This window comes from Argopecten irradians, chromosome 3 (genome assembly GCF_041381155.1).
Source record: "Argopecten irradians isolate NY chromosome 3, Ai_NY, whole genome shotgun sequence".
Taxonomy (NCBI): domain Eukaryota; kingdom Metazoa; phylum Mollusca; class Bivalvia; order Pectinida; family Pectinidae; genus Argopecten; species Argopecten irradians.
The window spans coordinates 28,512,012-28,525,975 of NC_091136.1; the positions used below are offsets into that span (position 1 = coordinate 28,512,012).

At 31.5% G+C, this 13,964-nt stretch overlaps 1 protein-coding gene across 1 annotated transcript in view; it reads left to right on the forward strand.

The window, feature by feature from the left end:
• LOC138318101 (extended synaptotagmin-1-like) overlaps positions 1 to 13,554 on the forward strand; it is a 35,779-nt gene extending 22,225 nt beyond the window's left edge. Inside the window, exons 24-29 of the mRNA XM_069260206.1 lie at positions 86 to 132; positions 1,972 to 2,022; positions 4,998 to 5,112; positions 5,552 to 5,648; positions 6,050 to 6,161; positions 6,577 to 13,554. Of these exons, the coding sequence (XP_069116307.1) occupies positions 86 to 132; positions 1,972 to 2,022; positions 4,998 to 5,112; positions 5,552 to 5,648; positions 6,050 to 6,161; positions 6,577 to 6,734 (580 nt within the window). The 3' untranslated portion in view covers positions 6,735 to 13,554. The remainder of the gene's footprint in view (positions 1 to 85; positions 133 to 1,971; positions 2,023 to 4,997; positions 5,113 to 5,551; positions 5,649 to 6,049; positions 6,162 to 6,576) is intronic.
• Positions 13,555 to 13,964: the final 410 nt, after the last annotated feature.

A 13,964-nucleotide genomic window follows, 5' to 3' on the forward strand; every position in this document is an offset into this window, starting at 1 on the left:
ATAGATAAACTTGAATACATGTAGAACGATGTACTGTTTCTGGTTGACTTTATACATATCTAATCATTCTATATTTGTATTACAGGACAAACTCATTTACTGCCCTACATCATGGTGATGATATATCTATGGGTAAGTACAATATATGTCAACAGAGTACCAATTCAACAGTAGATGTATCACTGTACTGTGTTAACCTTGTGTGGCCTTTCTCTGTAGTGTGGTTTCACTTAAAAATTTTATCTCTGACTATCGGTGTTCATATACAATAGCTATCATGGTATTAGAGAAGTAGTCTTGATTCCTATAGGAATTCAGTGTATTGACTGATCAGTTTTCCAAGTAAAAGGATATTTCCATTTACATCATTACATTGGCTTTGCTTCATCTATATCTTCAAATCAGCGTTAAATTGAACTTATGACTAGGTCATTTTTAGGTCATCATGCTTTCTGAATACGAGGGTTAGGATGACTCTATTATCATCATGCTTCATTCGTTTACCATCGCCGTGCAACCATTGCAAACCTTTCATTCAAACAACTTCTTCTCAATAACCGAAAGGCCAACGGTACTGATATTTGGCCTGTGACATGCTGGGATGAAGGGCTAACAAATTTGTGCAAATGAATGATCTTGACCTTCATACAAGGTCACAGGGATCAAATAGGCTGTTAACGACTTCTTGTAAATAACTAAGAGGCCTCGAGAATGGATATTGGACTTATAGCATGGTAGGGATGAAGGGACCTTCATTCATGGTCTTATTCATGAAATATATCAGATCCTGAACTTCTTTTAATAAAAGAGCTCTTTTGTATTGCTTTAATTGTTGGCCACTACTATTTTCTTTGTGGTGTGTATTGCGCCAATAGTCAGATGACTTATGCCCATAGGCCTCTTGTTAACATTGAGATGTTCACATTATTTTCGGATAGTTGTCTCCCCTTTGACCATCTTAATACAATGTACCATGTTTGTTGCTTTTATCATTATTTATAAAATACCATAATCAGTGAGCTAGTAATAGGTACATAGCTTTTGATCAGTGCCTTATGGTAACTATTAATTTTGAAGAAAAATGAAGTATGAAACATTTTTTATGATGTTTTTGTATAATAAATAGACACAAATTGCTATTTAAATGTAATGTTGAAGGAACTGAAATAAGTACTTTATTTTAATACTAAATAAAATATGTATACTAAACACAGCTACTACAGAAGCTGAAACAGAGGAATCCTTGATTCTTGGCAAGTACCTTCACTACACACCCCCTGTCTATATATAAATATACAGCCCTAGATATTGTTATTGTGTACCATAAATGTATCACATTACTACAGCTTGCCTCATGATGGTGGTGGTGGAGATATCAACAATTTGTATCTCATCAAATAATATGTATAATAATGCAATGTATAATGTGATTATTTAATCATGTGCAGCTATCAAAGGTGTGATTTATATGATCACATGATTTTTACCTGCTTCTTTGAACTACCCTTTGATACTGTAATTCTAATTCTAAATGTAATTTCTAAAGAAAAAAAATTAGGGGAAAACAACATCTAAAATTATGCATCAGGCATATTTGATCAATTTTAGATCATAGTTTTACGCTAATCACCCTTAGTTTTAAGTAAACTTCATATATCATTGTTTTTGCCATACATGTACTGGGTCATATGTATTCATTCCTGCTCATCTGTACGTGTCCATCGAATCCATCCTGCTATGCTTGCTTTTTGTCATTACATGTATAATCTTAAAATTGGAAGCATCTTGTCATACTTCATTACAAAGATCTTTGATCATCAATCGTCATAAGCTATTGTTGTTCAGACTATAAAACAAATTATCGGGTAGTGTGAAAAAAAAAAAAAAAAAAGGTTTAATTTTTGTATCAAACTATGTTGCCAATTCATGTTAATTTGCATAATTTGACTACTATAAACAATTACTTGATAGGGAAGAGCAGCAATGCCACAAACCATGGCAAAAAGGAGAAATGTACTTCAGGTAAATCTCTCTAAAGCTCGGCATTAATTGTAGTTACATAAAGTGTCATAATCTTGGCTAGATTTCACGTGAAGCATGAAGTATCTTCTGTTGTTGCACAAATTCTGGTTGGAACAGGTCTTTATGGTGTATATCAAAACATCTGGCCCAGCTTTATCAATATTCATTAGCTTTAAAGAAATTCCTGTACTTTAAATTCTGCATAGCTAGCTTTAACAGAAATTCAGAAAAAAACTTTAAGCTAAGGAACTTGTCATTACAAAGTACATCTATTATGTTTTCTGTGGAAAATTTTAAGTTAATAAGGAGTTTCCTTAGGGCCTATTGATGGAACTGGGTCTGGATGAGCTCTTGGTATCATGTTAAATATATCATAATATTGTGATTTCTTTTATTTGTAGGTGCATGGAGAATTTTGTGTTTATAGGTCACTTGGTTACAAAATGTCTTTAATCACTTTAATATTAATTATACATCTTTCAAAAATACATATATTGTTTGGGAAATTATTAGGATATCTAGACATTTTGCCTGGAATTTAGAAAGTAAGCCAGGGTATGAATTATACAGATGTAGAACACGCCAATAGTAAATCAGATGTCAAGATCAATACACAACATATTGTAATTATGCTTTTTTTGACAACATTATACAATTCAATTATAATAAATATGTCAAAGGAATCTAATAGAATAGTTCCTTTCAGTATGCTGATTATTTACTCAGAGCGTTGTTGACATGTTTCGGTTCAAAGGGAGCCATCCTCAGAACACTCCGAGTCAACCTTGATGTATTTGCTTGGATCCCTAGTGAGGCCTCTGTATTCTTTTGGATACCATGGCTGGTACTATCAGGATTTGATTTTCATCAATATCCACATTCTAACTAGGACGCTGTGAGGCCACACCAGCCCCCATCCCCTCTACCTCCTCCCCCATAGTGTTTACATGTACATTTATATTACAATATGTTTAAAGCATGTTTATATGTATACCATAACATGTATCGGGTATATGTAATATGGTAGAATTTTCAACAACACCCTAAAAAAAATGTTTCAGAGGTAGCTAGCATATGTTGTCAATTTGTTAAGTTCGATCATGAATGCAATTATTTCAATTTTTCAGGATTTCACAAGAATTAGTAAAATCTGCAGCAAAAAATGGTAATAAATATGCTAGCATGGACATATTTGGTCATGTTGTTTTGTTTGGAAAATGGAAACTTTATAGAGTTATTCTTTGTTTGGAAAGTGATTCTGCCTCTTGTTTCATTTTAATGGAGCATTTATATATCCCATCTTCAGCCATATTATAATGTTTGGACAAGAATTAATATGATTTTTTTTCCTTAGCATCTTATCAAAAATCTTTTAATATCAATGAAACTTACATTTTAACTTGAAAATTATGTATATGTTTAGTAAAAATCCTAGGATATAATTGAGGTTTTGTAAAGCAAGCTATCACTAAAAGTTAATTTCACTTTATGGAATTGGTTAAACAATCACAATTTTATATTTCCTCTAGGTATAAGGGGAGAGCTAGCACATAATGTTACCCATAATCGTCACATCCAATCCTGTCCCTTTGTCCAGGTTTCAAATGGAGATTGGGGCATTTATCTCTTATAGTCATTTCTAGTTGTAGTAATCTGTTCTCACATGTATATCAAATGATTCAGTTTTATTGCATGCTAGTTGACAACATGTTGCAGTGTTCATGAATGTGATCTTGAGGCATGAATGTTTGGAAAATCAGAAACAGCCATAGATTTCACACATCACTCACAAACTCAACACATTTTCCAGTTACAAATCATTCTTTTTTTTTTGTATTAGAAAATCTGGTTATTTGATGATTTTTTTTTTTTTTTAAATCTTTGGGTAATTTGTAATATGTTAGTGGAAAGACAAAGGGATTGTACTGATGATCTGATTTTTTGTGACTTGTACATGACTATCTGAATACAGTATCACAATTCCTTGATCATTTTAGAAAGACAAATTAAGCAATGAAAGTTATAACATCCAACAATTTTTAATAAAAAACAGATAAAAACACCATCCTCACGGTAACTTACTTTAGTGACAGAACAAGTTGATGTTTTCATTTATGTGCTTACACGCATATGTTGTACAGAAATATAGAAGGGCATATATTGCATGTACTTTGTTCTGAGATTGAACCTCTCGCTCTCACTGAGTTAGCCCAAATACTTTAGACCATATCATGATCATGTATATATTTAATTGTGAAAAGATGTATGCAGCACATGAAGCAATCACTCATACCAAACTGAAAAGGAGTTATCTTTTAAAAAAAAAAGATGTCAAACGGTACAAACTATAACTAATATGTACATATTGTCACCCTTATGGTGTATTTTTGTGCCTGCCAAAGAGAAGTGAGAGAATGATGTAAGGATGATTTTAAACTACAGTTTTCTCTCATAAATTAAGAAACAAATAAGGCTGAAATTTCCTGGGTAGCTTTACATCTTGTCATTGACTGCACACATCAGGAAAGATTAAGTTTTCTTCATTGTGAAAAAGTTAATGTTTTTTTGATAAGTTGTAAGCTTTAGTTGACAAATAAAATTCAAATTACAGTTAATATTTCTCTGTTTCTAAATTCAAATCATTTTGTGTATATCACAGTACGTAATTACCAGTACCCTCATAAACAATTTACTTTTATGGAGTGACCTTGACAGAGCTGAACTGTTAATAAACATCATGTGTTAACTGTATAATATTTCAGAAACAAAATGTACATCATTGTGACGAGGAAGCGAGAAATCTGTTCCCATGATTTAATATGGATCTGCATATGTGTTGTTTAATTGTGCAGAATATATGAACAGATTTATTTTGTACTGCAGTCAACATTTGTCTCAGTATAGTCCTTGATATATGTCAATATATTGTACTTATTAACAGTGTACTTAATTAAGATTTTTCCTGTTTTTAACAGACAGCAGTGTAGCTGGAGTAGAGCGTATTTACAGCGTTTCAGGACGACTCCTCCGAGTCAGGGGACTCTCCCTCCCTGATACTGCCAGTATCTACTGTAAAGTGCGTGTCAACAAGTAAGTATATTGTACCAGTACCTACCATGTGTCGAGGGAGGGATTCCCCCCGATACTGCCTGTATCTACTGTAAAGCATTGGATCAGTACATCTACCATATGAGAAGAAGGGGGTGAGAGGGTTGTCTTTCCCCAAATACTGCCAGTATCTACTATACAGTGCATGTAAACAAGCATGTATATATTTGTATTGGTATCTAACTTGTAAGGGGACCTTCTCTGGGTGAGAGAAATTACTTAAAAGTGTGCAGTATTTACCCTAGATACTCCTCCCTGGGTACTTCGTCGGCTTTCCTCCACCTTCTAAACCTGGCAAGTCCTTCGATAATAAGACATTAAACCAAACCGAACCAAATCCAAAATACAATACAGATGATGCTATCATGTACTATTACTTTGGGGTCTCTTTACCTAATCCTTATATGTCTTTCTTTTTCAGTCCTAGTCAACGCCTTCGCCTGCTGTCCGGTAACAGGGTCATTGCTAAATCATCCATGGTCAAAGTTACTGATCCTCTGCTCAACACACCTTTTGAGGTATGTTTACATAACAATATCATGAAAGATAATTAATGACTAAATTTGTATTATTTTAATTGCTTCTGAAATAAGTTTTCAAAAAAATCATACTATATTCTTAAATTCAAATCCGGGTAAATAAGAATACTTCAGAAAGTGCTTTTGATAATTATATTCAACTATGAACAAAATTTCTGTTTATGTACTAACATGTGTTAAAGAATTTACTGAGTTAAAAATGGCCAAACAATGATATCCTGATGATCACAACTGGAGACTGAAAGATTTTTTCAAATATTTCATATAGTAGCTAGTTTTTAGCCAACTAATGGTAGTAAATATGCAGAAGTAAGCATTCATGTACATGTATATATATATCGTTTGAGTAAGTTGAATGTGTATTTGATGTTGTGTATCAGATTGATCGTGGCGCTGGTGTAAATGTGGACACTATTCTCACGTTGGATATCAAACTGGATCACAAGGAACATGTAGCACTGCAATCATTTACACTGGAGAATCTCTTCAGAGGTAATACAGACAGTTCATTCATTTTCTTTATAATTATCAGAATGAAAGAAACAGTGATTTAGTTTATAATCTGTCTACTGTATATATGATTTTAGTAGTTTTCCTTTAAAATGTGGTATACATGTATCCGTTTGATAATGCTTCATATAAACGCATCAAGGGGAGATAATTCATTCAACCCATGCATACACTTGAGGTTGCACATATACCAAATAATTGGTGTAACATTTACACATCAATTTGTGACCATAAAATGATTATTTAATATCATTATAAAAATCAATAATTCCTAGAAAATATTGTTTTGCAAATTGTAATGCTACAAAGTAGTCTGAAGGTAGGGGAGATAATTTTATTAATTACAAATTCATGTCATTAAAAATGTAACCATAATTAAAAATGATGACTGTTACAGATTACGAGGAGGGAGGGGTACAGAAATGGTTACCCATGTCCAAGGGAGTGTCCGTGGAAATCTTCCTGACAAAAGGCAAACCTAACCCTCGTCTAGTCAACAGGAAGTCTGGCCGCTTCAACAAATCATGGTCATTTAGGAAAGAGAAGATTCATTAATGTAGATTTCCATTTGTGAAATGTTTCATTTGAAAAACAAAATCCTTTCAAATCTGTGGTGAAACTGTCAAACCTGTCTAAAAAGGCCATCCAAGGAACTAGGGAAAAGTGGTCTCTATTGCCAAGTGCTCTTTATGTAAACACAGGTCAAATTGTGTTATAAATAATCATTTGAGCACAAATAAGCAGGTGGTCTTAATACAGATGTGATTGCTAAGTTAGGTTTCAATGTAGTTTGTGTTTGATTTGGAAGCCATGGTATGTTAGTAAACATGTTTTGTATTAGTGAAAAAGATATTAAAGTTTACATGACTGCCACTAAAAATATGCTGATTTAATAGTTCACTTGTAGACTGCTTAAATTTTAAAGAAACAGATTATTTTCAATATACAGTATGACTTGTCTTAACTGAATGCCCTCGAGCCCAGCATAATACCTGGTATAGACAGGTTTTCATATTATACAGGTTTTACAACTATGTCATCAAACAACAAAATATCATATGTACACATCTGTAATTAAGCCGGAATAGACAGGTATCTGGTTTAGACAAGGCCTGTTTTGACAAGTTATGTTGTTTATAACTGTTATATAATTAGGTGCTGGTTAAGTAAACCACGTCCATGTGATATATTCTCTGGCTTCTATATACCAATATACATTGTAGGTAATAGATAACTTATTATACTTTAATGCTTTTCTATGCATTTGTTATATTTTCAAGTTTGATATTTCATACTTCAAAAGTACTAGACTTCAAGGTACATATTTCGTACCATGTATTTATTGTTGAGTAGGCTAAGTAACACCTAAATGCAAATACATTTTAGATTCCAATAACAAAAACTATATAGCAGCTATATAAAATTGTTTTCTTTGGAAAGCTATATAGCAGCTTTGTAAAAATGTTTTCTTTGGAAAGCTATATAGCAGCTTTGTAAAAACGTTTTCTTTTGAAAGCTATATAGCAGCTGCGTAAAAGAGTGTTCTTTTGAAAGCTATAGCAGCTTTGTAAAAATGTTTTCTTTTGAAAGCTATATAGCAGCTAAGTAAAAGTGTTTTCTATATAGTAGCTTTGTAAAAGTATTTTCTGTGGAAAGCTATATAGCAGCTATGTAAAAGTGTTTTATATGGAAAGCTATATATAGCAGCTATGTAAAAGTGTTTTTTATGGAAAGCTATATATAGCAGCTATGTAAAAGTGTTTTTTATGGAAAGCTATATATAGCAGCTATGTAAAAGTGTTTTTTATGGAAAGCTATATATAGCAGCTATGTAAAAGTGTTTTCTATGGAAAGCTATATATAGCAGCTATGTAAAAGTGTTTTATATGGAAAGCTATATATAGCAGCTATGTAAAAGTGTTTTTTATGGAAAGCTATATATAGCAGCTATGTAAAAGTGTTTTTTATGGAAAGCTATATATAGCAGCTATGTAAAAGTGTTTTCTATGGAAAGCTATATATAGCAGCTATGTAAAAGTGTTTTATATGGAAAGCTATATATAGCAGCTATGTAAAAGTATTTTCTGTGGAAAGCTATATAGCAGTTATGTAAAAGTATTTTCTTTGGAAAGCTATATATAGCAGCTATTTAAAATTGTTTTCTTTGGGGTTAATTTTCTTTTCAAGAAATATCAGTTGTACAGTATTGGTGAATATTTCTTAATTGTTGAATTTTATTTTATTTCTACAAGTAAACTGTATGTATGTCTTTTTCTTATTTTTCCCCTTAATTTCTTCATATTTGATTTGTTCATGAATATGTTTCTTGTTTTACATCTTAATTTAGTCATTAGATTCAACATTCCATGTATTTTAACATTGTATACAACCTGTTCTTTTTATTTAGTTTCTCTAGTAAGCTTCAGAGAATTAGTTTATTTAAAGAGGTTGCCCGATGTTGTCGAGTCACTTCAGTTAAACATTATGTTTGTTGAGGAGGCTCCTATTACGACCATAAGTACAACATGTGATGTTAAAGTAACAGGTTAATTAGTTTATCTCTTGTCTAGGAACAAACCTTCAGTGGTGATGGCCCAATTGTTGTAAAAAATATTCATCTAGAGTTTTTAGTCTATTATACTTTAGGTAAACACGTTCAGGTATGTGTTCTTAAAATGTCTGGAAAAATTAAGTGGTCGGTGCAGCTGAGGGTTTGTTCCTAGGCAAGAGATACACTGTTTAACCTGTGACTTTAACATGATTTCACATGTTGTTATGGTCCCAAAACTTTGATCTGTAAATATTAAGAAATTAAGCCTAAATATATATATATATACTTGAATGTAAATCATGTAAAATATGAAAATAATTGGGTTTACAGTAATCTTTATGCTGGATAAGGTAGTAACTAGCTAGTAACCTAGCTGTTCTAAAGACTGCTAAAAATCTATACATTGTATATGAGATCTATAGTTCCGCAATTATATAATTTAAGGCTTTCTTTATTTCTGGGCCAGGGATTGAAAATTCCCTTCAATGACTAAGATATTTCTACTTTTAAATATTTAATTCTGTGATGGCATTAACATAGCTTGATCTACATTGTTTGATAGAGCCTGTATTGCTTAAGATGTGCAAGGGTGGTTTGAACAGAGTAAATATTTATGTACATGTGTAACAGGTATTTACAATTTAAAGAAAGACAGGCTTCATGGGACTCTTGATATTTGTTTCCATTTTTATTTCAATTTTTGTTTTTTTTGTTAAATATTATTTTGTTTTGTGTGTGATACTAGGTAGGCCATTTTGTTTACCAGCCCTACAATGTGATTATGATAATTTGCTTAGTTTTATAATTATGTTACTAATGATACTCAACAGGACTATATTATTTATTTACTCTGTGGGCAAATGTTCAGTATGAACATCACTATTGTTGTGATAAGATCATGGAGAAATTAAATTGATGTATGGTCATCACTGAAATAATCTTTGATATCAAAACTATATCGATTTTTTTCGTAAAATCAATCAAAGATGATATTTTCAATTTTAATTAACTTTTTCTAATTGAACCATTTTTTAAAAGCCATTTTGTACACTTTATCGTGCATATAAAAAAGTCTGTGTTTAACCATTTGTGTTTATTTTAATTAAAGAAAGCTTTTAGTTTTTATCAATACAAGAAATGGGGTAAAAATTGCCAGAAATCATTTTTCTTTGGAAACAACATCCATGTTATATTCCATACCATCTATCATTCATCCACTAGTGTCTTAATCTCAGGTAGTATCTTAAATGAACGATGATATTTGCTGGACCATAAACAATACTTTAAGTTTGATAAATTTGTTCTGACATGAGGATGAACTGTAATGTGTAACCTTTTAGATATTTTTGTCAACACTGGTACGCCCCATTGGCCCCAAATTACAATGTTAAAATGTACATTGTATTCTTACATTTTTTGTGTAGTTTTTTCAATGTAATGAGGAATAATTGGGCTTCGTTATGGAAATATCAGAAATTGATTTGAGGTATTTGTTTTAGATTAATGAAATTATTTATATACATTTACATCATATTCCTGTGTGTAACTTGTCTCTTATTGTATGTGTACTTTTGCTTTACTTACTAGTAGCAACTTCATGTACTGTATTCGACCAAATAAGCACCCCTCTGACATTTTTGGGGCCTTTTTTTTACTTGCCTCATATTAATTGCGGACTGAAAATATGGAAAAATGCCCTGGGGGCTTATTAGGTTGAATACGGTTTGTAGCTATAATTTATTATGCCATTTCTCTTTTCTTTATTAGGTAGTTTTCTTGTTAATAAAAAGTTCTTATTTAAAGAAAGATTAGTAATATCTTTAAATTGTCTTCATGCTATCAATAATGCTATAGCTTTTACCACATTGGGTTCTTTTAAATGGCAAACTTTTGTATTACATGTACTAGTGAGTAGTGACTGTAGTTATTTTAGCTTAACTACTTATTGTGCATGCTTTTCTAAATGTTTAGTAACAAAATATCTAGGTAATGCTTTGTTTTTATGAAATATTTTGATTATTTATCATATTGTCTAGCTGTTTATCTGAAGGGCTGTGTAATTTTATTAAATAATTATTTTAAATCATTTTCATACAATTACATATGTTGTATAGCTGTCAGTATTATTGGACATTTGCTTTAAGTGGTAATGAATTTATATCTATCAACATTTCTGAAAGACATTAGTTTTAAAAGAAGATATTTAAGTATAGAAATCTGTCATATAACATTTATAACCACAGGCTATTGACTCTATAGGTATTAATGTATATACATAAACCTCTCTTAGATATATTTGTGTTAAACTGGATACCCAGTATTTCATATACATATAGAGGTGTCTGTATATCAATAGAGTCAACAGCCTGTGGTGTAACCACAAAAGATGATTGTAGCCAGAAAAAAAATGTTATGGAATAAAACATTTGAAAAAGACATGTATAAAAAACAACTTCCAAACATTTATTTTACTTCTATATTTTGTTTAAAACCAATTTCTCATTGGTGTTGTTTAAGCATGCATGCATATCCAGATTGATAAATAATACTTAATTTTATGTCATACCGGTAATTAATTAATTAAAATCTTTTAAAAGTTTTGGAGACAAATAGCTTAGTATGTTTGTCCCTCTTTTGAATTAACCTGCCCTTATAATCATACATATTATAATATCTCAATAAGCAAATTATTTTGTACAAACTTAGATTCATATTAGATTTAAATCTGTCTAGATGGCATTCTTTTGATCTGTTGATTTTATTTTGATGTAGTTGTGATATCGAATCTCTAATTAAATTTCTTGAGATTACTTTTAGAAGTTTATTAGATTCATTTTAGCTTTCAAAATTTCATTTGACATAGAATCAAATGTCAAATTGTTTACTAATTTCATGCTCTGTAGAAAAAGTCTAAGATAAGGACAATACCAGGGTAAGATATTTGTTCAATAGTTCTACAATGTGTAGACATATGAGGAATACATATCAAAGCATACAGTTTCGGATATATATTTTGGTACTTTTATTTCTGTATGACCTATTGTACCCTAACTAATCTCTAATTAACCTTTCAATCCCTAACTTACCCTTCAACCACTAAATGACCTCTCAACCCTGTCTTGATCTCTCAATCCTTCTTGACCCCTCATCCCGTACTTGACATCACAAATCCTACTATCTGACCTCTCAACCCCTATAGCTACATGACTTCCCAAGTCCTGACATGACCTCTCAACCATTTCATTACCCTCAAAACCCCTTCTTGACCTACATGTATCAACTTCTACTTGACATCTCAATCCCTACTTGATCCCTTAACCCCCACTATACCTCTCAACCCTTACCTGACCCCTGCATGACCTTTAACTCTAACATGACCTATTAACACCTTCTGGACCTCTGGTTCACCTTAGAATTTATATACTTTTTATTGTTACAATTTTTACTCAACCACTAAATGCTGATTTATACCTGTGATATATTCCATGCCATTATTGCTCCAATATCATCAACATATTTTTATTGACATATATTTTATTTATTGTGTGTGTATATGATAGATGTATATTTATGCTTTTTCTCTTCATATGATGAAGTCTTTTAGATGGACTTGTTCAGTACTTGCACAAGTGAAGAAAATTATATATATCAGGTTAATGATGTAAGCATGATTAATTTGCTGAGAAATTGTTACAGATGCAGAACAATGCTGATACTGTGATTCCTGATATTTTGTGAAGGGTTTTAATTGGCATGCATCTACATATTTGAAGAAATTAATACAGGTTATATACTACTACAAAATTCAGATTTGTTGAGAGTTACATTTAATCAAGATTTGACAAGTATCTTTATAACCTATAAATAGTTTGATAATTCAGTACTGGGTTTTTTTCCCCAATATGGGGCTTTTGAGATCACAAAATTACGTGGGTAAAGTACAATTTACCATCGGTTAGTCCCACCTTCCGGTAATTGTGATGTCATCTTTTGACATGAATTTTGTGACGTCACAATCACCAGCAGGTTAAATACAAAGCTATCATTATTACTTAGGAAAACAGCTTCTAAAATGGCTAATGTTGAATGTAATCCAGATTTAAGGACATTAAATTTCTTCAAGATATGTAGTCATGAAATGTCAGGATTCACAGTACTGTATTTAAACCAGAGAGGGATTTCAATTTGGGTAAAGTGACGAATCATCCAGGCCCAACTCTTGTACAAATGTACCAGGTGAACTTCCGAACTTCCTGGTTTTAATTCTATCATATTGGACCTAGTGAGCACCCACTCTCTCTTAGTTAATGCTGGTTTCACTGAGTTTTGTAAAAGTTGAGTAAAAACAGTGGCATTTACATGTACAGCTTCCAGTACTGCAATCAATTGTAAAATTTGAATCAGTATGAATACCCTAATAAAAGCTTATGCATCATTCATTAACTTTAAGCACCCTAAATTTGTGCCTTTTGGGTTAAATATGGTAGATTTCTTGCGAAAAAATCAACTTTTGTCATTAAAAATATTGAAATTTTATGATCATTATAAAAAGTCTGTGCGTTTGAGTTTTCTTGGCAACTACAATGCATTATAATAGAACATTATGATATAATAGATAGATTTAGAACTTCTGTAAGGTATGAATGACCCTAGAAAATCTGTTTATAAAGGGTAGTTATTTCTATTCAACTGACGCTTGTATTATATGCTTGGTGAATTATAATTGTTAGCAATCTTGTTTCATATCAATCCCTATTTTTCCATTTACTCAGTTCTCATTCATCAAATCACTATTTTGTTATGGTAAATAAATGGTGAAAACAATGAAGACTTTGTGTTATACTTATACCAGTAGTCTACCCTTTAAATACCGGTATATTGCTCATTAGGCAAGGGTTGACTTAGAAATTTTGGTTGCTGTATGTCAAAGTTTCAAGGTCACATATTTGAAAGGTCATATTTTATTTTTTAAAGAAAAATACTTCCTACAAAGTTTATTTTTAGTAATTGAAGTGTGATGGAAATTAAGGCATGTGTGTAACTTGGTGTATTTGTTATTACACTGTACTACTGGTAGTGTTCTTGATACTCAAGTGGTTATTATCACAGGGACCTGGCACGAAAATTTTAGTATTCATATATATATGTTATAGTATCCTTGATACTATAATATGTATATGTATACTGTTAGTTTGAAAAAATCGTGCCAGGTCCCTGTGGTTATTATCACTGTC